This window comes from Brachycentrus maculatus, unplaced genomic scaffold (assembly GCF_059751285.1).
Source record: "Brachycentrus maculatus isolate JH-2025_06_01 unplaced genomic scaffold, ASM5975128v1 h1tg000166l, whole genome shotgun sequence".
Lineage (NCBI taxonomy): Eukaryota > Metazoa > Arthropoda > Insecta > Trichoptera > Brachycentridae > Brachycentrus > Brachycentrus maculatus.
In genome coordinates, this window is record NW_028280919.1 from 700,700 (window position 1) to 725,243 (window position 24,544).

The window sequence follows — 24,544 nt, forward strand, 5'->3', positions numbered from 1 at the left end:
AAATCGGTCGCTGATCAAATAAAACATAAGTGGAAAAAACTGTAAAAGTATTTATTATATAAAATGAAGTTCCACCAAGAAATGTCAGTAAGCCCTTAATTAATTTATATGTTTTTTTTGTAAAAAATGGCCATTTAATTACATATCCCATGGGTAAAGTCTTAGTTCGTGTGCATGGACAATATTGCATATTGATCAACATTATCATAAATTCCATAGTTTGCCTTCCCAAGGTACCCTACATATGTTCAGAGCGTGCAGCAAGGATGTTTGTAACATGCATGGCAGGCTATGGGCGCTTGTGCACTACACTGAATTTTACTGTCCGGCAGTCTGGTTAGCATGATAAAACGGATCATTAGCTTAGATTGGCTTGTGCTTGTGGCCGTCTTTCTTCGGATCGGTGCGTGATCACGGTGCGCGTAAATTCGATCATGCTAAACTGTCGTAGTCGCATTTATTAAAAAGAAGAAAAAAACGGACTGCTGGACGGTAAAATACCGTGTAATGCAACAAGCACCAATAGGGCGTTTGTCCACTACCCGGAATTTTACCGTCTAGCAGTCTCCGGTTTTGAAAAATGAAAGTGACTACGGCAGTTTAACGTGATCGAATTTACGCGCAACGTGTTCACACACCGATCAAGAGCACCGATCTGAAGAAAGATGGACAAAAGCATAAGCCAATCATCCGTTTTTTCATGCTAACCGTACTGCCGGACAGTAAAATTCCGTGTAGTGCACAAGCGCTCTATAGGTGTTGTTTTTCTACCACCCCTAGCGCTGGTGCCAGTCTGTCTGGAGTCTGGGTCGGCCCACCATAGGATAATTACCATGCCCTATATTCCTACACACCGCCTTCCTTTGCATATTCCAATGACAACAAAGGTGGAGTTATTTAAAATACTTTTCATTTAATAAACCGGTAATGTGACGAGAAACACCGCGCGTGATTATTCCGTTTAATAAGGGTGAAAGGCAAATGACGCAACAATACTTTTTTTTTCTTCAATACTGTAAAATGTAAAAGCCAAACGCATAAATTTATTTTTTGACATCTCAAGATGGATGAAGTCAATATGGAAGTCTGGGCATTTACGGGGTTCACGATCATCATAGGCTGGTTTTAAGTGATCACTTTACACGCGTGTAACATTTACCAATTCTACCCATGATTGACAACCATACTATTAAAATTCTTGGAAGTTCTACATATATGTGTTCAAAATTGGCCAGTAAATAATATGATAAATAACTCATATAATTGGAGATAATCCAGATTTGTGAACAAGTATTTGGGCACACTCAAAATGTCGTTCATAAATTACTGTTTATCGTGTTGTTATAATTATACAAAAATTTTTAAAAAATCATATCGCAAAACAGTCATACCAATAGAATTATGGATTAATTAAAACGAATATAGTGATCAACTTGCCTTCATGCAATCATGATCAAGACAACACTGCGTCGATACAATGCAGTGCCCTATGCACCATCGGGTGCGTATAAAAAGAAGAAGAAATTGAGTAGATGGGAGATGTTCCAATATTGTACGTCTCTTTTATGATTTTTTTACCCACAGTTACATTTATGAGTCAGTATGAATAATAATATTGATTAATTCAAGTACCCGAACTCCAGTAGGGATGATAGCCTCAAATTATCCACTTCCTGTATCAACCAAAGCTCACCAATATATGTTAATGCAGCTACCCATCAGATAAATTTATTTTTAACATACAGAAGCCGCACCGAACCAAATCCACAATGTATTTCAAATGAACACATTTTTTAACGCCAAAAATAAATTTAGTACTCTTTATCTTTTGATATTTACCGACAGAATAAATAATAACAAATAAGTTGATGAGTAGAGTATATGCACTCAGGAAAATTTGACAGTTTTCTCCATTTTATATTTATATATCGTAGTCATACAGGAGAAAGTGACCATGTGCATTTTTTACAAAAACGTGATTATTGACTATTTCATATCTTACTAGCTTAATATTGCCCTGAAAAAATGCCAAAGCGATTTTAAACTTGGAAGTATAATATATTGAATTGTTAAAAATGACTAACTGCATTGATGTTAATTTTCTTTCCAAGCAAAAGTGACTTAAATGGCCTTCCTGAACATTTTACGTTTTGTTAGTTGGTCACTTTCTCCTGTACGACTACGATATGTATTTACCACTATTTAAAATAAAACTGGAGAATATTAAATATAAAAAATATTAATAAAAAAGCTTCTTTACATCTCACTAATAGATGTCTCTAGTGAAGTTCTAGTGATTCAAGAACAAGGTTTCTAAATTGGTTCATATATATAGAACTTCCAAGAATTTGAGTAGTGTGGTTGTCAATAATGGGTAGAATTGGTGAATGTTACACGTGTGTAAAGTGATCACTTAAACCAGCCTATGACGGTCGTCAGCCCCGTAAATGCCCAGACTTCCATATTCTTCTTCATCTTTGATGAGATGTCAAAAAATAATATGAAATATAAAAAACATTAATAAATTCATATCCCTTTACTTTTTTTACGCCAGTACTTGTATTAATTGTAGAATAGTGCATATAATAGTTCAATAGCATGTTACAATATCGCATCCCACTTATAATTTCCGATGTTTTATTAAATTTCCTACCTCTAGATAATCAAGAAAGGTTTTATAAACTTCTTTGGAGATTTTTTAAGATTCACTTAATATATAATAATTCAAAAATTGATTATTTCATCCGTCGTTGTCTTTGAAATGAGTAGTCCACTTGCAAACCACTTAATGTAAAAAAACTGTTTTTTAGCCAGTGGCGGCAACCAGTAGAATATTAAATCTTCTACGGATTTGAGATTTTTTTGAGAGATTTTAAAAAGTGAAATGTTGGCATAGCGAGTTTTGCAAGAGTATTGATTTTTCTATTCCATTTTATCCCTAACTTAACGAGTTTTGGCAGATTATGTTAAATATGGACGTTAATACTGTCCGCTTCCGTGTTGTAATGGTCAGCGTGTTTAGCTACCGTGCTGGAGGTCCCGGGTTTGATTCCCATGGAGGTGAAAATAAATATTAGTGATTTTGCACTGTGAAAACATGGTACGATCAGGTATGCCAAATACTTGAAAGTGGTCAGGTCCTTACCTGTCGTAATAATAGGCGGGTATGTATGAGGAGATGCATGAACGTGGAAGAGGTGAAAAATGTTTGCAAAGACAGAGTGGTGTGGCGTTCTATTCTCTCTGCCTACCCCTGCGGGAAGGTTAGTTAGTTAGTTTTTGCACTGTGATATTTATTTAATATTACCCTGGACTGGTTCCTGAGCAAGAGTAATCACCTTGCGCAAGAGTGATCACCTTGCCTTCGTGTAAGTAATGATCAAGATAACACTGCGTCAATTCGATGCAGTGCCCTATGCACCATTGGGTGCGGATAAGGGTTATAAGTGAGTAAACTTAATATTTTAAATTTTCTACCGATTAGAACCATTTTCTAAAAAACTTAATTTTATAACATAACGGGGTTTGCAAGTGGACTGCTCAAATGCGCTCGTCGAAAAACAGTTATTTCCTAAGTTGGTAACGTGCTGCATCATCATTTCGCATAACTTCATGTTGATGTAATTCAAATGTCGTTTACTTTTATCCAATCACTTGTGCCATTGTTAACGAGGTTCACAACTCGGGAAATAATTATACACAGCGTCGTAATTTTATTGTATTCGCGCTATTTGAAATTCGGAATACGTGATCATTTTTATCTCTCTTATTTCTCAACTGATTTCCAAAAGAAAAATACCGACTGTCTGCATTTTGATGATTTTTTCAAAAATGATTAATTGATTAATAACATTTAAAAATCTCAAAAAAAAGTAACAATAAACAAGGTTAAACATCACGTTATTGTTTTTTTCTTATTTTTTGCATTTCTTAATATAATATACATAATTTTTCTATTATATTAATACAAAAATATTAAAAATATAAAAAAATTAATATCCCACAAAGGCATGGCCTGTGTGTGGGTATACATTTTAATTTAGGTACCTACTCGGCTGTCCTAACTTAAAACACAGTAAGGGACATTTTTTTGTACTGCGTTTTTTTGCATTTTTTGGACTAAGTAGAATCTACTCAGTCCAAAAATGCAAAAAATACGTACTGCAAAAAAATGTTTGACAGCTGTACTGGAAAGAATACAAAAGATATCAAAAATATAAATAAATTAAAAGTGCTTGTATAAAATTCAAATATTTGATTCAGAAAGAAAACAAAAAATTGAAATAAAAAAAGGTAACAATAATTACATACTGATCTGTTTTTTTTTAAATCAACAATCGATTAAAAATTTAATTATTAATTTTAATAAATGTCTCACAGTTATGATTTTTAATACAAGCATAAAAAAACCTTGTATTAAAATTGATTAGTATAATTTATACACAGTACTCATAGTCTATATACCTCGGATCGATACATTCGCCACAGTCCTAGCTGACAAAATCAAAAGTACTTGCGTCCGAAAATACGCAATTTAGTTAAAGGGGTCAGAATAAATGAAACGGGCTCTTCATCTATCTTGAAGAAAAATGTTACATTTCGACTCCGGGTTCACGCCATTCGAGTATCACAGATCGCGATATCAAATATCCTTTTTCTCCCTTTCACAAGACGCATTTTACTATCCTGTTACAGTCTTACTCCATCGCATACTCGTATAGAGTAGCAGGTGATTATTACTAAATATTAACTACATAATACCAGGTATTATTCGTTTAATTGGTCTATATGTCTATATGTCTTGGATAGGACACGATATAAAGCAAGGTATGATGCCTTTATAGGCTCGAGGAAAAATACTTTAACTCGTGAATATTTAATTTTATAAGTAAATTATCGAACCCTAAAAGATTAAATAAAATTTAAGAAATAATGCAGTATTTGGAAGTAATATTTCATATTATCAGTTTTGGCAAATATGTGAATTTTGAAGTAATTAATATGTATGGTATATGAAATGTCCGCCTCTGTAGTAAAGTGAAAAGCTCGTTTGGCTACCATACCGGAGGTCCCGTGTTCGATTCCTTGGAGGTCAAAGTAAATATGGGTAATTTTCACTCCAACATTAATTTTATATCACACTGGACTAGTTTAAGAAGCGCAAGACTAAGCACCTTGCCTTTATGCAATTAACAATCAAGATAACACTGCGTCGATACGATGCAGTGGTCAGTACACCATTAGGCATGGATAAGAGTTAGAAGAAAAAAAAGAACTTAGAAAAATAATATACATTCGAGAAAAATACTTTCAAATTATTTTTTGAACTTCTTATAAAATAATGTATCGACATATAATTATGTAATTATATTTTACATAACGAAGAAAAAAATACTCATCAATCACACAAAACTAGTTACGAGACAAATCAAGTTTTTTTGTAATTTAATTTAAATATCATTCCTCAATCATACCTCATTAATTTACCAATTTAAAAATATTATTGTGTTTTAATTTTTTTTACCAAATTTATAATCTCGACATATAAATACACGAAAATATGCATTTATTCCATAATTTTCATACACTACTGTATGTATTTCTGAAAAATGTACACTAAAAATGTCAGCCAGTTTTCAAAAAAAAAAAAAAATATATATATATATATATATATATATATATATATATATATATATATATATATATATATATATATATATATATATATATATATATATATATATATATATATGTATGTATATATATATATATATATATATATATATATAGTTTGTCATTTTAGTAAAGTTTGTCATATTAGTAAACAAGGTACACTTGTTTGTCAATTTCGTAAAAAAAAACTATTAATTAACAAAAGGCACTTATTTGCCAGTTTTTTTTCAAACTCTCTTATTTAATGAGAAAAAAACCGCTGTATTGTCAAAGAATGCACTCTGTTTTAGATTAGAAAAACTCAAATCAGTCGTTTTGCATTTTATATATTAAAATAAAGCATTATTTAAGTCGTAGAAAACTGTGCAAGTGCATCGCACTTCGTATCGGAATTGCGTCACAGCATCCCTTCATAAGGCCAGTGCACTGAGGGAGGACAATACATCGACCCCATTCTGTCTTCACAACCCTCACTGAAGGCTTACAACATACATTAAAATTAAGCCACCGTATCCGAAGGGGATTTGAAACCACCCTCACTAATATTATACAGAGGGACCGAAAGTTACTATCTTTTCAAATAAAAATGTGCATCTCCTATTTTTTAGTCATTGGAATTAATTCTCAGCCGAATTATTAAACGAACGAAAATAATAATAAACATTTACTGCTAGTAACAAACGTTTTTGTGGAAATTTTGTATGGGTTAAGTTCATACATCTCCCACGTTTTAAACGATATTAAAAAATAAGGAAGTTTTGTAGGTTTTAAAAAATATATTTCCAAAAAGTAAGTTTACACATTTTTTAAACGAGATCAATAAATCATATAATATAATAAAATAACAACTTTATAGTTTTACTGCCAGCCTGGTGATGTCTGCGTTAGAATCTGGATTCCTTACATTGCATTACCAGAACTTCTTTCTGACTATGCCTCTTTCTCCATTACTTTATACTTTCTCCATTATTACTTGGAGAAGTCACGTTTTATAATGTGTCCCACGACTTACTTTCCTTTGCTGGACCAAGGCCAGTAGTTTATGAGAATATCCGACTCTTATCTCTCATTTTTATTTTTTGATCTGGCAGTCAATTTGTAATAATATCTATAAATTTTTACTTGGTTAATACCAGTATTTGTTAAAATCTATTGTGATATGTGTTTCGATGCATTCCGCGTCATTTTCAAACATCGTTGTTTAAAAATGACGCGGAATGCACCAAAACATGTGTCACAATAGATTTTAATAAATATTGTTAAAAAACTAAAAATAAAATTATTTTTATTTGTCATTCGATCCGTCTGCCCAACATCCTAAAAGTCCATATGTAATTGTTACATCAATTGGCTACAACACTCAATATCGGTGAAAAGCCATTAAAAAGAAAAAGAAGATTGTTACATCAATGGTTAGAAATCCATAGTAATTTTTTTATCGTAACGAAACGGTTGCCTTTAGAATACTATTTAACAACAAAACCTCGGAGTGATCACGTTCAACTCATGAGGGATAATGAAAACGATCGAGCCTAACCTAACGAACAAGACCTACCACACCTCTACCAAAACATCCTCTAAAATACCCCCATGCGGTGTCCGCCCCCTCCGAAATACAAGAGATCTTCATGCCCAACCCTGTATTTTGTCAAAATGATAAATAAAATACAAACTTTTTTCGTTGTTCTTATATTTTATCCTCCGTAATGTTTATCAAAAATATATGTATACCGCAATGACTGTCAGCAAGGCTCTAGAGTCGAAAATAATTGAAAGAAAAAGCTGAAGAAATTTAAACGATGTAGATGCATCTTAAGGACCATCAGTTTTACCAACTCATTTTCATATATGCCCCACGATTATGCACATATATTTAATTACAAGAGAGCTACACTATTCTACAATAATAGTATTACCATATACAATAATAACTCATTCGTTTTTTTTATATCGCATTGTATAGTAGTGTAGTAAGAGCGGTGTTAAGCCTTGTGAGTTCAAGAACCCAGTGGCGTAGTGGGGTGAGGCGCTAGGGGTGCCGGGTCAGTGGGTCGCGTCCCCCCGCCCGACGGGTGCCCGCGCCGCCTCTGGCCGGGAGCTGTATCGACCAATAGCGGATGCTGGGAGAGATTTTATGGAGTAACCAGGAGCGGCTCGGGAAAACAAACATTCCAATGAGTCCATTAAAAAAAAAACAATCTGTTTAAAATTCTACAAAGCAAAAATGATTTTCTATCATTAATTGGTCCCCGCTTATTTTTTAGAGATATTTTGATACTTTTCTTTACTATTATTATTATTATTATTATCATATATCCATCTAATGGTGTATAAGATACCGCATGCAATGCGGAAATCCAAGATAATGTCCCTAAAATAATTTATTTGTGGTAAATGACGTCATAAGTAATGAATGCTATAAATACCTATTCTGAGTTTTACAACAACAAAAATCAGCGCAATTCATCATCGAAATGAAACAAATACAAATTAACATAGTCCCCTGCTTCATTCTGCATTAAATTATTACATAAAAAAATATTTAAAATACTGACAAATGACGTTTACGACATACCCACATTTTTATGATAGTTATTAAAATATGGTATATTAAAAATAGTTAACTGACAAATTACTTTAAAGTGAAGAAATCTTCACTATTAAATCATTTTAAGAAAAAAATGTGAAATTAAAAAATTTGTAACAAAAGCGTCCACTGTAATCGACATCATTTTTTTTTTCACGAAACAAACTTTCATTCGGATTTTATATTTCCGTGGTGATAATTATCGTTTGATTTTATTAGACGTCGAATTGCAAATGTGTTTTATTTGCACTCGTAAAACGGACCCCTCCGAAACATGCCTCGTTAGGCTCGAAACGTCATAAAGTGTAGAAAGAGCGCAAAAACCATAAAGGAGAGACGAACTCTCCTGCGTCCGCCCCTGGGGTCACGTGACGGGCCCGCCCCCAGCATCCTCCGCGCGCGCACCCGCGCTCATCTCGCGCTCAGCTAGGCGTCGCTTGCCCGGCGTCGAGACGATCGAGCGTCGATCCTTCCCCGTAGAGCTCGTCATCATCAGCGCCCAGGTGCCGTACCGTGACGCCCTCGTGGCCGTGTGCATCGTGACGCAGGGCGTCGTCGTGCACGCGTGGACCGGCTCGCCGACCTGCAGACGGCAGGACGAACTCCGAAGGATCGCGCCCTTAGCGGGAGTGGCTACCGAACCGCCGCGATTATCGCTTTGTTAACCGTTTACGCGCAATTACTCGTTTTCAACAGTTTTTTTACAAAAAAAAATCAAAAATATTTTACTCTACAACTTTTCTTTTGTCGTTTCAATTCTCAAATTGTTAATAATTTTACTAAATTAATTATTTTTCAATTAACTTCAATTAGGTTTTATTTCAATTTTACTATATTTTACAGGTAATTTGATAATAAAAAATGTAATTTAACAACGAAAATATTCCGTGAAATTCGTCCGAAAAATATAATTAGTTTTTAAAAAGTGACAATAATTTGATTAGTGCATAAATCAGTGGCTATAAATCAAGTTTGACTATGCTCGCCGGAGCCGGGAGTTGGTGAGTCGGTTCGAGTTGGTGAATCGGTTCTAGTTTGTGGATCGCGAAGCGTAGGGATGGGTAAGGACAAGCACCCCGAGGTGCAGGAGGTGAAGGTGGCCACGGTGGACGTGGAGGCCATCGACAACATGGCCACGTTACCAGTGTCGCAGCACCACCGCCAGCAGGGCAGCGACATCGCCATCGCCGAGAAGAACAACTCGGCCAACAAGGAGATGGAACTCAAGGGCGTCCAGCCTAAGCCGGCCAAAAGGTTCACACTCTCGCCTCCTTATGTAATAACAAACATGTCCAACCAAAAAAATATGGCGGGAAATCTATTGTCTTTTTAGTACGTTATTCTTAAATCCCGAAACGTTTTTCTAAAACTTCAAAAACCGGCCAACAAGGAGATGGAAATCCAAATGGTTCACATTCTTGCCTCCTTATGTAACACTACGTTTGTCAAGCCAAATAATTACGGCGGGAAATCTTTTGTCTTTTTATTAAGTCATTCTTATACTCCCGAATATTTTTTCAAAACTTAAAAAAAAATGCTTTTAAAATTTTAAAACGAGTATTTTTACAACAAAAAACTAATATTTTTTTCTGTGAAATGAAACCTGTCATATTTTTCAATTATTAATAGTATCAGCATGAAATGAAAACAAATAAAATTACATTGACTTTCTATTCAATACACACATTCGCTAAGTGTTCTTGTCATTTCTTAATAGTGTAAGGTTTTGACGAACATCCCCCTTACAGGAATTTATTCGTTATATCGGGGTTTTACTGTATCCTACCAGGTTAATCTAAATAGCAGTTATCAGTGGAAATTCCTTGCCATATACTTTGATATTTAGTTTTTCAAGACTAAAATACTACAATTTATATTTTGTTCCAAAACCTTCAATTATATATTTATTTCGATGTCTGTAACAATCGTCATCTTTCTATCCTTTTCATCCTTTGTATCGTTCGGCCGAACTACGCAAGACTGTTGGAGCAAAGTTCAATCAACTCTTAGATTCAACGAGATTTAACAAGATATTCTAAAGGTTGCTTCAGTATTCAACTTGAATTCGATTTAAAAGGTGTTATGTGATTTGTCCGAAATTTGTTATCTCGTACAACGAACCCCATATCGAAAACGTCGACAGACAAAATATAATAAATTCACTATGTATGAGGTGCAAAGAAAAGGTGCTACTCAGTTGATTATTGTACGTTAAGTGAAAGAATAACGAATGAATGAAAGATCAGAAATATAAATCGTGTTCAACTTAGTCATATTTAGCGGCAGATGATCACCAAATATTTGAAAGCAGTCTCGATAAAAGTTCTTTGTGGGAGGATGCTATTAATGTGTACAACGAAAAGTCTGATGCTGTGAAGAGTTGTTACGGTATAGTGTCTACTTTTCGAGAAAATGCTTTTTGATAAATAATGTTTATTTCATTTGAGTGTTACTATGTGGAGATATTTATTCCATCGTTAATCTCGTAAGAACAAAATCTAAATGATTTTTTAATTTTTTTTGTCTAAAACTGATTTCAATGATAGATGAATACTTTCTAGATATTATCGCTAGAGAATCACATGTATGATATAATAGTTAAACGATAGTAACAAAGCATTATCCATGCTTTTTACCACTTGTATGTATATAAGGGTGTGTCACGCTTCATAGTAAAATATATTTTTCAAAAGGTTTTTAAAAGTTGCATCAGATCTAGCTAAACCCAACAAAAATCAAAACATTCTTGCGAAAATGAATTGGAGATTTGTAAAATTACCAAATTATTTGCCCTAATAAATAGAACAAAATACTCAGTACTACATGTTCGTTTCTATTTAACAATATTTAAAATATTTTTAACAGTTTGAATTTATTGTATATTAATCAATATTTCAAAAGAAGAGTTTAAGCCAAAAAAAAAAATTATATATATCATACATTTATATTTTTTACGAAAAATACATTTGTGTGAACCTTTTTTGTCATTTTTTTGGCTTTCAATTTTAAAAAATATCATATTTTATTACAAAAGGCAACTTTTGAAACCCCTTTGGTAACTAAATTCGAAAGTAACTGAAATGACACACACCCTGTGCATTCCATGTTTTCCGTTGGTCGTGTCTATAGTGACAGCATGGTATACGGTACACACACGGTACATGGTAGCACCCTGCCCATTAGACCACTTACGTTCGTCACGTTTTCATTACCTTTGCATTGTTGGTTTTCAGAACATCCCTCTTCATCATCATGAGTTTCATCTACGCCAAGCTTTTAGTAGTCATCTGCATTGCTTACGTCATCAGTGACGTCATCACACACAACCTGCCCCTGTATTATTATGAAGGATTTTTCACCTACCTCTATGGCATGAGCATATTGTTTTTGCTGTACGTCTTCTGTTTCCTACTACAAGGTTAGTATTAAATTCAATAAATTTATATTATATAAATGAACACTACCCAATGTACAGTGGAACCTCTCATAACGATGTTAGAGGTTAAAATAAAATATGGAACAAAGGCAAAATAAAGGAATGGGTAAATGATCAAGAGTTAATTTTATGAAATTGTAAAAAATTTATATTCTTAATTTTTCTCTCCTTTTTTGTGTGTATATTACGTTAACATCGTTAAAAACAATAAAAAATGTATTGGAAAAGAACTCCACCGAAAAGACACACAAGGTGGCTTGGTGGGTCTCTGTAAAAAATTCTTAACATGTAAAAATTGTGATTTAATTAAATGTATAAAAAAATAAACAAAAATATAAAAAATGAGTACCTAATTTACATAGCGAGCAAAAAAAATAAAAAGTTGCTCCCTTAACGAGAGACATTTCGCAAAACGAGTTACAGAGAAAGGTCGAGTCTCTTATTCACGACATTTACTTGTGAGCTAGGACTTCAGCGCCAGTCAAAATATAAAAAAAATGTTTCGCTTAACGAGTAAGATTCTAGAACGAAGTATGCTCGTTATGAGAGGTTCCACTGTAGATTCTCTATTTATATACACAATTACTACACCAATTTGATATATAAAACACGAATTTGTTTTTTAAATTTATTTGTCATAAATATAAATCATTATTTCAGCACTCGTTGATATTTTCATCATGACAACACGAAATTCAAAATATCTTCTTTTCACTCAATGCGGAATTACTTTAGCTGCATTATTTTGAAGATCATATGAAAACATAGTTTTTTGTGTATTTTTAAACCATCACTAAATGCAGATAGAACTTACTTATTTTAATGAACCTTAACCCTAGATCACTAAACTATCCTACAAGTGACGTTGTTACTAAACATTCGTAAAAAAAAAATACGACACAGAAATACAACAGGAATAAAAAGATAACCAAAAATTTTGATTATTTTATAATTAATAGTAACATTTCACGGGTTTAAGAGATCACGTAAAAATGGAAAAAATGTACATTGTATAATCAAATAACAACTATTTAGCTGTTTTTTTCCACATAAATTTATGTGGAAAATAATATAAATGTAGTTGTTATTTTATTATATAAAATTCAGTTCCGCCAAGAAATGTCGGTACAAAACATAAAAGTACATTAGATGGGTACTGTGAAACAGGGGACGCGGAACGACGCGACATTGAAGAAATCGTCATTTTAGCGTCGTAATTTTTACGATAGTTGAGTATTCTAGGGTTGAATTGTTTCGTTTGACCTGCGCGTGTTGTTGAACCCGATAGAGAGTTCGTGCTGCGCCGGAAGCCCCCCGAAGCCGAAACCACCTCCGCCGGAAAAGAAGCCGAAGAAGCAGAAGGAAAAGAAGACCAAGGAACCAAAGGAGAAGGAGAAAGATGGCAAGAAGGACGGCAAGGGCAAGGATAAAGACAAGGAAAAAGACAAGGATGCTGGCAAAGAAAAACCGACTAAGGAATCCAAGAAGCAAAGCCAGTTTCAGGTAGGTCCGCTTGTGAATAGTGCATCCACTTGACCCGAATATTTAAGAACCTTCTGAATAGAGCTTTGATGACGTCGGTACCTTATCTTTTCTCGAGTCCAAGCTTTAGAATCCAGAAGCGGTACCCTATTTGTGTTAGTGTTAGCTAGTAGTCACAGCTTGTAAGTTTATATACACTCCATCGTGAAATGTTCCGTGTCGTGTCACACAACAAACAGTCAACGCTATATGGATACTAACGTATTGTACTTGCTCGTACCTTCGGTAATATTTAACCGAGTCCTTTTCTCGGCGATCTCCCAGCGGAGTAGTGAATACGTTCACAAAATATTTACGACAACATCCAAATATAAATTGAATAAAATAATCTGCTCTAATCAAAAGCTTTAAAAATTTCAAAATCATGTTTTAAGGCTTTACCCAGTATGTAAAATAATCCAGTTAGGATCTTGCATACACCGAACTAAATAAAAGGGTTTCTGCTAAATAAAAACTTTCTCAAACCAATCTAGATTGCTCCAGTGACCACACATACAAAGCGTCATGAGATCAATGACATATGTAGGATTTCCAAATTTTTGAGCGGTTTGGTTGTCAATCGTGGGTAGAATTGTGAATGTTACACGTATGTAAAGTGATTACAAGGGGCCACAAACACTGTAAATATACAGACTTCCATATTCTTCATCATCTTTGTTGAGATGTCAATAAATGAATACATGTTCCTTTTTATCAACTAAACTGCATTTAACATTTTTAAGTATCCATATATTATTGGCTATTATAACATTGTTATATTTTCACACGTTAATTTTAGTGCTATTTCTTAGATCTTTCAGTGATTTCTACCAGCTTTATTTAAATTATCTATAAACATACTATTATATTTTTATTTGAAACATTATTGCTTTTATAAACATTTTTTCACGCAATCTTTTAGGGTATTATTTATTTATTATTTAACTTGACAATTGATGCGAAAAATTTCCATCGGAATCTTCGCCAACTTATGTGTAATGTTTTGTGAATCTTTTTGGATCGACGCAAAATACAATAACATCGCTCAATAAGTTCGTAGGATGACAAAGGATAAAATTTCTCCATTTTCAGTTGTTTTTTCGATAATTATTTTTCCAAATGCACCAATAATATCATATGCGCTATTAATCCTTAACTCTTCAATTCCTTTTTATGGTAATTATTTTCTACCTAGCTCAAATTCCTTATTTGATTAGTAAAATAGTTTGAAAAAGGAGGTCTTACATTAGATTTATATTAGTAAATTTTAGATTTTTTAAATTATTTTTGTTGTAAATAAATACAATGTCGACCTGAACTCGACATAAGAGTAGGCGTAATAAATACGATGTCGAGCCACACTCGACATAGGAGTATAAAGGGTTAATGTTTCTTCCTTTACCAGGGTAATTGATAAAGAAAATATAGTACGCGTCCCAAAATTTAAGGCCAAAATCTAGCAAGACCTTTTTGGTAGTTTTGGGCGGTTTTGCCACTAAGCTGACTGCCAACTTGACTCTGGAGTGTGATGATGAATCCATGTTTCATAGTCATATGCTGGTTGAAAAAAATCATTGAATTGTTTTAAAACAACTCCACATAACGCTCTTAATTGTCGACGCGTTGTTGTTTTTGGTCGACTATGACCAAACGCAGTACTCGCTTTGAACAGAGCTTTCTCATTTTTCAAATGTTGATGAACGGTGAATAAGTAAGTAATGGTTTTCTGATATTTTTAAGGTGTCAGAGTATCCTCGATAAAACTATTTTGTTGATTTTTTGTCATCCTACGTAGTTAATGAGTGATGGATTATATCATTAAATGTGTACCTTGGGGCGACGCCGACCCCAGTCGAGTAGTGTCTTGATTTCCACTTACAATAAGCACACGAATGCCTTTTTTAACTCTCAATGTTTTTCTCTCCTTTACTTATGATTTGCGATTACATGCATGCAACTTTGGTTATCGGCCGCATTGTTATTTGGGCAGGAGGTGTACCCTCGTAAGATGCGCGACATAGTGCGCGAACAGCAACTGCTCTCGGCGCCACTTTGCGTTCCCGAACAGGTGAGGAGGAAATGGCATCATGGAAACAGTTCGAGAGGAATGGCTTTGTGTCCTTGTGCTTTGCGCCCTCTTGCCGGGATCTGCGCCTGGAGTTGCGCCCGACCTTGCTTGTCACGTTGTCTTTACTTCTTGTCGGATATGACATTACGTCACGCGTGTGGGTATGCTTGGACCGCTTGGCGTAATGGTTTTCCGATAGTAGACAGGGCCGGCTGGCTGGATTCATTAGCGAATGGGCTATTTTCGGAAGGAATATCATAATTAACACACAACTTTTAAAATGATTTTTAGTAAGTCTAGGATTTGTGAACATAAAAATCGGAAATAAAGATATTTTTACTTGCCAAATTCGACTACTAAAATATAGCAATTTATTTAGTTGGAAACTTAGTTCATCTTAATTATCGACGTTTCGGGACACACTGCATCGTCCACCATCCATCACGAGCCCAAACGATGAATGCTGATGAAAAGTTATCAAAAATTGCGAAAACGCAAATAAACTAGAAAAGGCTATCACATGGAGTATTGCTTTCGTTTAATAAGGGTAGAGCATAAAATCTGCCTGCTTTTGTATAAATCAATATATAATAAGGCTCCAGAGTATCTAAAAACAGCTGTGCACTCCAGACAATTTTAAATCTCCTAACGTCCAAGTGACTCTTGTCAAAATTTAGCTACGGCTTATGCAGCATCGTTTATCATGGCTTTACTTAGGCTCCAACTTTACAAGTTTTAGTCCATACCTACTTTTGAGTGGATTTACTTTTTATGTTTAAAGTTACTATAATTTCATGAGTGAAAATTCTAAGCAAACACACTCACTACGTTCAATGCACACTTTGGGGAGGCCTTTTCAATGACAACACAAATATCGTGTTAGTGACTAGAATACACATTAAATTATTTTTTATACGAGTATGTAAATACAAAATGGTGGAGGTCACTGCTTTGTTATGTATACACGAATGGGATGGGGTTCCTAACTTTGTTACAGAAGCGCACGTATGTATAATATAATGAATGTGAGTACTTCCATAAGAAAGGAGGGTGACAAATCAAAAACTTTAAGCGCGGCACGTACCTACATTTCAGCTTGTGAGCGACAGCGCAGAGCCATGTTACCTGAATATAGATTTTTTGTGGAAGACTTTGTACCTCAAACTCTTACGTGATTTTCTTGTACGCTGTTTTATTTATTTCTGTGACTTAAAGAAAGAAATTCTGAGAAACGGCTTCTTAATTTTAAAAAATTTATATAATTTTACTTTTGTCATTCTTCATAATTTGTACGTATCTGATATTCAACCCTTAGATTCCTAAAGTCCTGGTTCCAGCCCTAATGTATTGAAAAAAATATTGAAAGCAGACTGAATTTAGTCAAAGTACAATCTCTCAGACAAATGTGCGGCAAAATGATGTATGATAGACGTTCGACTAGTGATATGAGAAAGTAATGCAAGTCTGAGATAAGCTTTATCATAAAATTTAAAAGGTGTATTAATATGGTTTGGGTATGTGAATCGAACGAGTGAAGAAAGAACAGTAAAACAAATTTATGTTTCGAATGTAATTGATAATAGAAGCAGAGGAAGACCGATGAAAACTTGGCATGATCAAGTATTTCAACTATTTGAAAGTGGTCAAGTCAAGATAATAATCAGCAGATATGAGGAGATGTATAAATGTTTTAGAGGCGATTGTTTGCAAAGACAGTTCTATTCTCTCTGCCTATCCCTTCGGGGAAGCGGAATAATGGTTAGTTAGTTACTTAGTTGTTCAAATAAGGACCCGGATTTACGACTGGGTCAAAAAAATAATTATATATAATTATATTTCTTAGCTTTTATTTAAAATGTTACCCTGAACTAGCATCTGAAGGATGAGACCCAGTCGTCGCAAATTTTAAAATTATTTATTAATTTTTATAATTTAATTGATTTTCTTTTTCGCAATTTTGTTTAGTTATATTTTACGAAATTCATAGTTTTTTTATACTATTTTTTTTAAGTATGCCGGCCCTGTATTGCTGTGTATTTTGCTTCTTTGATTGTCCACATTGGTATTATCCAACCAATTATTCGCACCGTTTTCATTGCACGTGCATGATTTCATATAGAATATTACCTATAATATGTACATATACAAATTACAAATGCATATTTATATGAATCCTGAAAACATCTTTATATTATTTTCTTACTTTAACTTTTTAATTGATCTTAATTTTCTTAATCACAAAAAGTATGATAATGTCATACATCAATTTCGGAATGATAAACATTTTATTTTGATTTTAATAAATTCACTGTAATTTGACAGAAACAAAATTTTCACTGTGTAATTTTACTTTTTTATGTGAAGGTACCATTTTTCCAGTCAACTTTTCAGCTGAAAATATCACTACTTAATGTTTCCACCAACAAAATTTCCGCTATCTAAATTTACCATCAATAAAATTTCCATTGTATAACTTTACTTATATATAATAAAATTTCCAGCATGTAATTTTACCAACAATTTGATTTGTATTATAATTTTACGAACAATACGATAGTCACAATACAATTTTACCAACAGTAAAATTAAAAATATAATTTAACTTCATTCGAGTGTACTATATTCTACCAGAAAAAGTTTTTTTTTAACTTTACCAGAATTAAATTTTATAATTTTAATTTTCATTGTCGATTCTCAACAGTAATATATTTGTTATGTTAAGAATACTTACTTTTCAATTGAATTAAATCATCAATTATTTTTTATTAACATGTTTTGAATTTCGCATAAAAATAGTTACAAAAAATCATTACACTTTATTATCATTCATATTTACTTACAAATAATATATTTTTAATTTATCGGACTAATATTTATTTAATTTTAATTTCACTTTTCTAATACTAACATATTTTTTAAATAATTCAAAAGAACACAGGATAGGTATTTAAATATTTATTTTAATAATGTGAAAATATTTGTTTTCGATTGAAATTCATCCACCCCCCTGGCCAAAAATATATTTATTTCAACATTATTTTATATCCATGATTTTCAATATTTATATCTTCAAGTAGCACACACTGTCCTAAATAAATGAATTTACAGTACTTTGTAATAATATCTATCCATTTTTAATAAAAGTTTTATTTGCTAAAAACTTTTTGCATAAAATAAAAAATAAATAAACATTTTAAACAGCTCCTACATCCTTCAACGTACCAAGGACACAACTCGAATTAAACTAAATCAACTAAAATTTGGACTTATCTTCACACACGGTGTTTTAAAATGATGCGGAATGCATCAAAACAAGAAATACCACTATTTTCAGGAAAATTCAGTAATTAATTTAGTAAAACTTATATTATTAACTTAATTTTCCTTACGACAATCCATTTCAATTTTTTCTATATGCACTTTAAATTTAAATTGTGTAAGTACATACAACAAATATTTATAAATCCCTGGACTTTAATTAATAATTTTTAATATCGTCCGCCTCCGTAGTGTAATAGTCAGCACGCTCGGCTACCGTTCTGGAGGTCCCGGGTTCGATTCCCAAGGGGGGTAAAATAAATATTAGTGATTTCTTCAGTCATATTTATTCAATATTACCCTGGACTGGTACCTGAAACGGAGGGCTGATCACCTTTCCTTCATGTGTAAACGATCAAGATAACACTGCGTTTATATGACGCGGTGCCCTATGCACCATTGGGGTGCGGATAAGGTTTAATGTCAATTATCATGATTTCTACATATTACATATCAACTGTTGTCAGCCTAACGAGTGAAAAGTGGTCACTTTTCAAAAGACGCACTTGAAGTGATATAACATTGTTAAGCAGTTTTGTTAGTTTCATACAATTTAATAATAATTACATGGAATGAAACTTGGCAATACGTTAATGTAGGGTACTTGACTGCCTTACAAAGTTAAAGCGCTCAAATACGTTTTTTGAAAAGAAGTAATTTTTTTATTGTGCGCTTTTAACTGACAACTGTCAATATTTTTGTATGTATACAATTACTCTATATACCATTTCACAATCTGGTATGAAGCAAATTTGATTACACAAAATGTAATATAATATGAATGTACCGTGTTATACTTATTTATTGGTTTTTTCCTTGTTTTTTTATTAATTATTTTTTTAGATAGAGCGCTTGCAATTTGCACCTGTATTCTAGAATGCATGATTTGCAAAATATTATTTATTCAATAAGATACTTCAGTTTTCTTTAGATAAGATAATTATTACTTGTACATTTTAAAATCTTAACTATTATATATTGAAAGCAAGAAAATATTAATTACTCAACTCTTCTTTCTGCCGTACAAATTCTCACTTTTTTTTATCAAACCAAAATTTTAATTTAATTTTCAACGCTGAAAGCTTTTTGTATTAAGAATAAGAATTCTGTTAATTAAAAATGTACACCTCCATAGTCAACATTTGTGCGTTTGGCTACAATGCTGATATATATACAATGCTCTGGGTTTGATTTCTATGGGGATCAAAATAAATATACATAATCAAATTTATTTTATATTATTGCCAACTGTTACCCGGAGCACAAGACTGATCGTCTTGCCTGCATATAATTACAATTAAATAATCATTCCATCTACCGGATGCAGTGCCCTATGCACCATTCGAGGCAGATAAGGATAATGAGAAAATTGTATTTATGATACCAGGAGAGTAAAAAAAGTAACAGGGTTACTCTTTACCGGCAAAAATCAGTTTTTTTGTTGTTGCAGTATTGATGATGAAATGTATTTTGATTTTATTAATTGGTACATTTAACATTTCTCATTATTTTTGTGAATAATAAAATATAGTGTACCGTAGAACGGGGCTACTTGAACTATGATGTGTTACTTGCCCAGTACAAAAAAAAATTAAATCTGTATTTGGTCTACAATAATGAACGTATCGACATGATTCATTGTTTCCCTAACAGGTAACACTTATTGTCAAGATACTTCAATCGATACCACGATGTAAATATTTTTTTTTGTACTGGGCTCAAGTAACACATCAAAGTTCAAGTAGCTCCATTTTACGGTATTATAATGTGTTTTTGGGATACATAATTTCGTCTTACATTCCATTATTCTTATATTACCTCAGGATATTGTGGAAGTGGAGTCTGGTATACCGCAGAGAGTTAATCGCAGGCGTAAAACATCTCAGAATGATCACAGCCATGGAAGCTTCTTCTTGCGCATTGGGGCGATTGGTAAGCCTGTTATTATTTACACCTACAACCATAAATAATTTTTCATTGTGTCATAAAACATATTATATATATATATTTTTTCATATAAATAATGTAATCGCTGTCACCCGAGCAGTGGCGGATTAAACATTATGGATGTCCAAATAATTTAATATTTAACGATTGTACAAGAAGTATAAATAAGAGCACTATTTAACTATGCCTTATTCACTATGGACTTTCCGATAAGGTGTCTTAATCAAAATGAATTGCTTATCCTTGAGGAATTATTACCCAAAAAATTATTGAAATAAGAAGCTTACATTTGGTTTATCCTTTCAAATAATTCCAAGCATACAGCTTTGGACCTCCTATAGCCCCACACCTTCAAAATAAAGCAACACATTGTTTTCGGGTGATTTTTTCATCAATCCTGACCCTAATTATACTTAAACAGTCTGCTGCCCGCCCCTCAGTATACTAATCACAAATAACCATAAACCCAATTCCGATCTATACAATGTTATTTGGAGTCTCTTGCGCTCTTCTTAAAGTAAGCAAATACAACTCTTATAGTGTCTCCCGCTCTCTACCAACAGTATGTAAAAGATGCTTTCAAGCATTTTCCGCAAACAAAGTGTTAACAGAAATAAAAATAAAAAGCGTGTTGTCCCTTTTAGCTTTTGGATTGGGGACAATGATCTACAATGGACTGGAATTTGGCGCTTTCTTCGAGGTTCCTTTCACCTCTCCTTGCTACATGATCCTGCGCGGAGTAAACCCGGTCCTGCAAATGGTGTTCACCTTCATGCAGATGTACTTCATCTTCATGAATTCTCGGGTAAGTAACCTGAATACTTCATATGACGATAAAAATTATCCTTAATTTATTTACTTTCTCCTAATTAAATTGCTGAATCATTTTCATTTTTCTATTGATCAGTAATGATATCTCAAGTACATTTGCATCAGTAATGCTTTTCCTGATAAGTCGATACAGTAATCCTTCGCTATCCATCTTTTCAATGCCTTTCTGCGAACAAGAGATAATTAGTATAAAGTATTTAAATAATTTTAGCATACTATACCCAAAAATTTTAAAAGAGCAATAACATGCATTGTGGATTAACCTACGTTAATGCCTTATGATATTTAAAATCACGGTAACCTTTTGTAAGCATTGTATAACTTAATTAGAACTATGTACAGTAAAAGCCCATTTATTCAAATTTGAGGAGACCAAGAATGTTTTTTTTTAAATAAGTTCCATTCAATTTTTTTCATATTTAAACTGAGCAAGGAAACATTTCCAAAGTAATTTGAAATCTTTTTTAACAAAAGTAGTTGATAAAATTGGAAATTTTTAAATTTTTCAAATGATATAAATTAGTGTGCTCCTATTTTCTAGTAATCTTATTTCAAAATCAAGGTGGATTTTTTTTAAATTGCAAATTAACAAATCATCGTAAGAAATCATTTGAGTGCCACAATTTCAAAATATGTTCAGGATTATGGCAAAATTCAAATTGAAGTTGTTTGAATTAACGAGCTTTTATTGTATCATTGAAATTTAATATTTCATTTACTATGTTTCAAATTCCTCTAATGTTGCCTGATGTTGCACCAAACTAATATTTTATCCGCGCAAATCACATTATCCACTCTTACTGATGAAATACTATCGTCACGGATATTGTTGGATTACTGAATTCCCTTCCTAAGTTCTGATAACTCATGATTTTTAAACTTTAATTTTCGTGCAGACGTCAAGAATAGCGTTACTGAAGACGGAGGTAGGCACAGATATATATTTTGGACACAATACGCTAGTCCTACTTATCTTTATGTGTGCATCACTACAATTTTATTTTTAGCTTCTCAACTCCTTATAGCTCTTTATTTTATTCATACTGAATGTTTCTCTAAAAAAATTATAAAAACAGTCAATCTTTGGAATGCTTTGCATATCACATGGAATGTTGAAACTGTAACATGCATATCAGCCATTTCATGCTCATTTTACTCTATATGTAGTATATTTTATTTTTTCATTAAATCTATCCAATGTCATTAACACCACTCATATATTTTTTGCATATTTTTATGTCATGATTATTAAAGAAAATCTTTACTCTGTTACTCTTGTATTTGTAACATTTCTCCAATATGGTCGCAGAACACCCAAAATGTGCTTTGTGACCATCTCAGTTACCGTCGCTATTAGAATTGTAACATGGCCATATTCAACACTGAAATATGTATCTACTTTCTCAGCAATTATTGTCAACAAAATATCACATTTTTTTCAATTTCACAAATAATAACATGAAAATATAATATTGAATGCCTCCAAAATCTACTCTCATGACTTATTGCCTCGTTTCTTTTGCACTATTATTTCCCATTTCAATAATTGTGTAACATTAGTTTGCACATTATTTTCTTCTATGTCGTTCTTTGCGCAGACTTAAGCAATAATTGTTAAATTATTATGATTTCGTTTGCAGCTTAATATCCACCGTTTCAAAGTGATTGCCCGTTTCGGATTGATGCATGTGGTGGCAACCAACCTCTGTGTGTGGATTCGCACGCTCGTCCTGGAGTCGCTCAAGGAAATTACCGCTTACCATCTGAAACACGAAAAGAACCCGGAGGAAGGAATCATTCTAGGTATGGGACTAACGTTTAACTGCATAATTAATTTTGTGACAGTCAAACAACACCAAGACGAGACAAGTATTATATTTAAATTCCATTGTGTGTGAAATAAACTGCTTGCCCACTTATTATCCTACACCTGAGTGTGCATTGAGCACTGAATTGAGTTGACACAGTATTCTTTTTCTCAGTCACGACAAACAAATTTCATCAAGTAATTATTTTTTCCACATCTAGACTGCAGTTACAAATATATTCATGCATCTCTCTTGTAAAATGGCTATTCCATGGTGCTTATTTTACGTAGGGACTATTGAAATACATATTTATTCAATTGGAGATTGAATGATTCCGCTTTCAACCCCTACAGAGAGTATCCGCCAGCACACCCTGCGCAATGCCGGCGCCGTGTTGGGAATTGAAGCAGCCAGTGCCAAGATCACCCCCGCACTGAGCACAGCTGCCACGCCCTCCACCACCCTCCGCGACATGGCCTACAAGGCCATAGCCTTCACCACCCCGAGCACTACTACGGACATACCTAGTAAGAACGAATTACCATATCTGATAAACTATTTTTTTGCTAAAAAAATAGCAAAAACTCTCAATCTGCTAGTCAAAATATTAACAGAAATAACCAGAATCTAAATACATATCTTATGTGCTTTTTACGTTAGTCCAAACGAACCCCATTTACTTAAGATATACATATTTAGTCTATGGATTTCAAAACCATTCTTTAGTATAGGTATGTAATGCTTATCGTATTAGTGAAGCCTCTAAACTTTTAACTATGATTAGATTAAAATATATAGAAAAATCTTAACCTTTTTGACATTTTTGACATATATAAATAGGTAAATGACTGATTTCATTAACTTATTACATACATATTTTAGTAAAAACTCGTTAATTTGAAGGTATAATCTGGCCATATTCCAAAAATATTTTCAAATTCTACTACGCCTCAAGGATTTTTCATTCAAAACCTTTGATAATTGCAAAGAATTCTTTAACTAAAAATTAAAATTATGAGAAACAAGCAAAAAATCGAAACTTAGTGGCAAACACTAGAGAAATTCAAATCAATATAATTTGAATTTGCACTTTTCGCAGTACTTTGGAATCAAACACAGTACACGGAAATTTCTTCAATACTTTGTGGTTCTGTACCAATAAAAAAAAATGTTTTCTTACTCATTCCTTTAATAATTCCTGGGGGCCCTTAACTATTTCTGCTTCTCTGTAATGACCACTTTGCCAAATATTTTATATTATAAACAATTATTTTTTCATCTGTAGAAGAAATGGGCCACGGCACCCCCAGTATACTCTCACGGCACAGCAGTCTTGGAGTACTAATCTTAAGCAT

The 24,544-nt window shown here is 33.0% G+C and overlaps 1 protein-coding gene across 16 annotated transcripts in view; it reads left to right on the plus strand.

Annotated features, from left to right (window-relative positions):
• Window positions 1-24,544, plus strand: part of OtopLa (proton channel otopetrin-like a) — a 91,970-nt gene that overhangs the window by 57,491 nt on the left and 9,935 nt on the right. For 8 of the 16 annotated variants that reach the window (XM_088261810.1, XM_088261812.1, XM_088261806.1 and 5 more), the window contains 7 exons: window positions 11,494-11,678; window positions 12,985-13,199; window positions 15,208-15,285; window positions 20,427-20,535; window positions 21,195-21,355; window positions 23,022-23,184; window positions 23,543-23,716. In XM_088261810.1, coding sequence (XP_088117936.1) covers window positions 11,494-11,678; window positions 12,985-13,199; window positions 15,208-15,285; window positions 20,427-20,535; window positions 21,195-21,355; window positions 23,022-23,184; window positions 23,543-23,716 — 1,085 coding nt within the window. Of the gene's footprint in view, window positions 1-8,673; window positions 9,515-11,493; window positions 11,679-12,984; window positions 13,200-15,207; window positions 15,286-20,426; window positions 20,536-21,194; window positions 21,356-23,021; window positions 23,185-23,542; window positions 23,717-24,544 lie in introns of those variants that run through there. The other 8 variants (XM_088261815.1, XM_088261821.1, XM_088261813.1 and 5 more) reach the window with 3 other exon arrangements.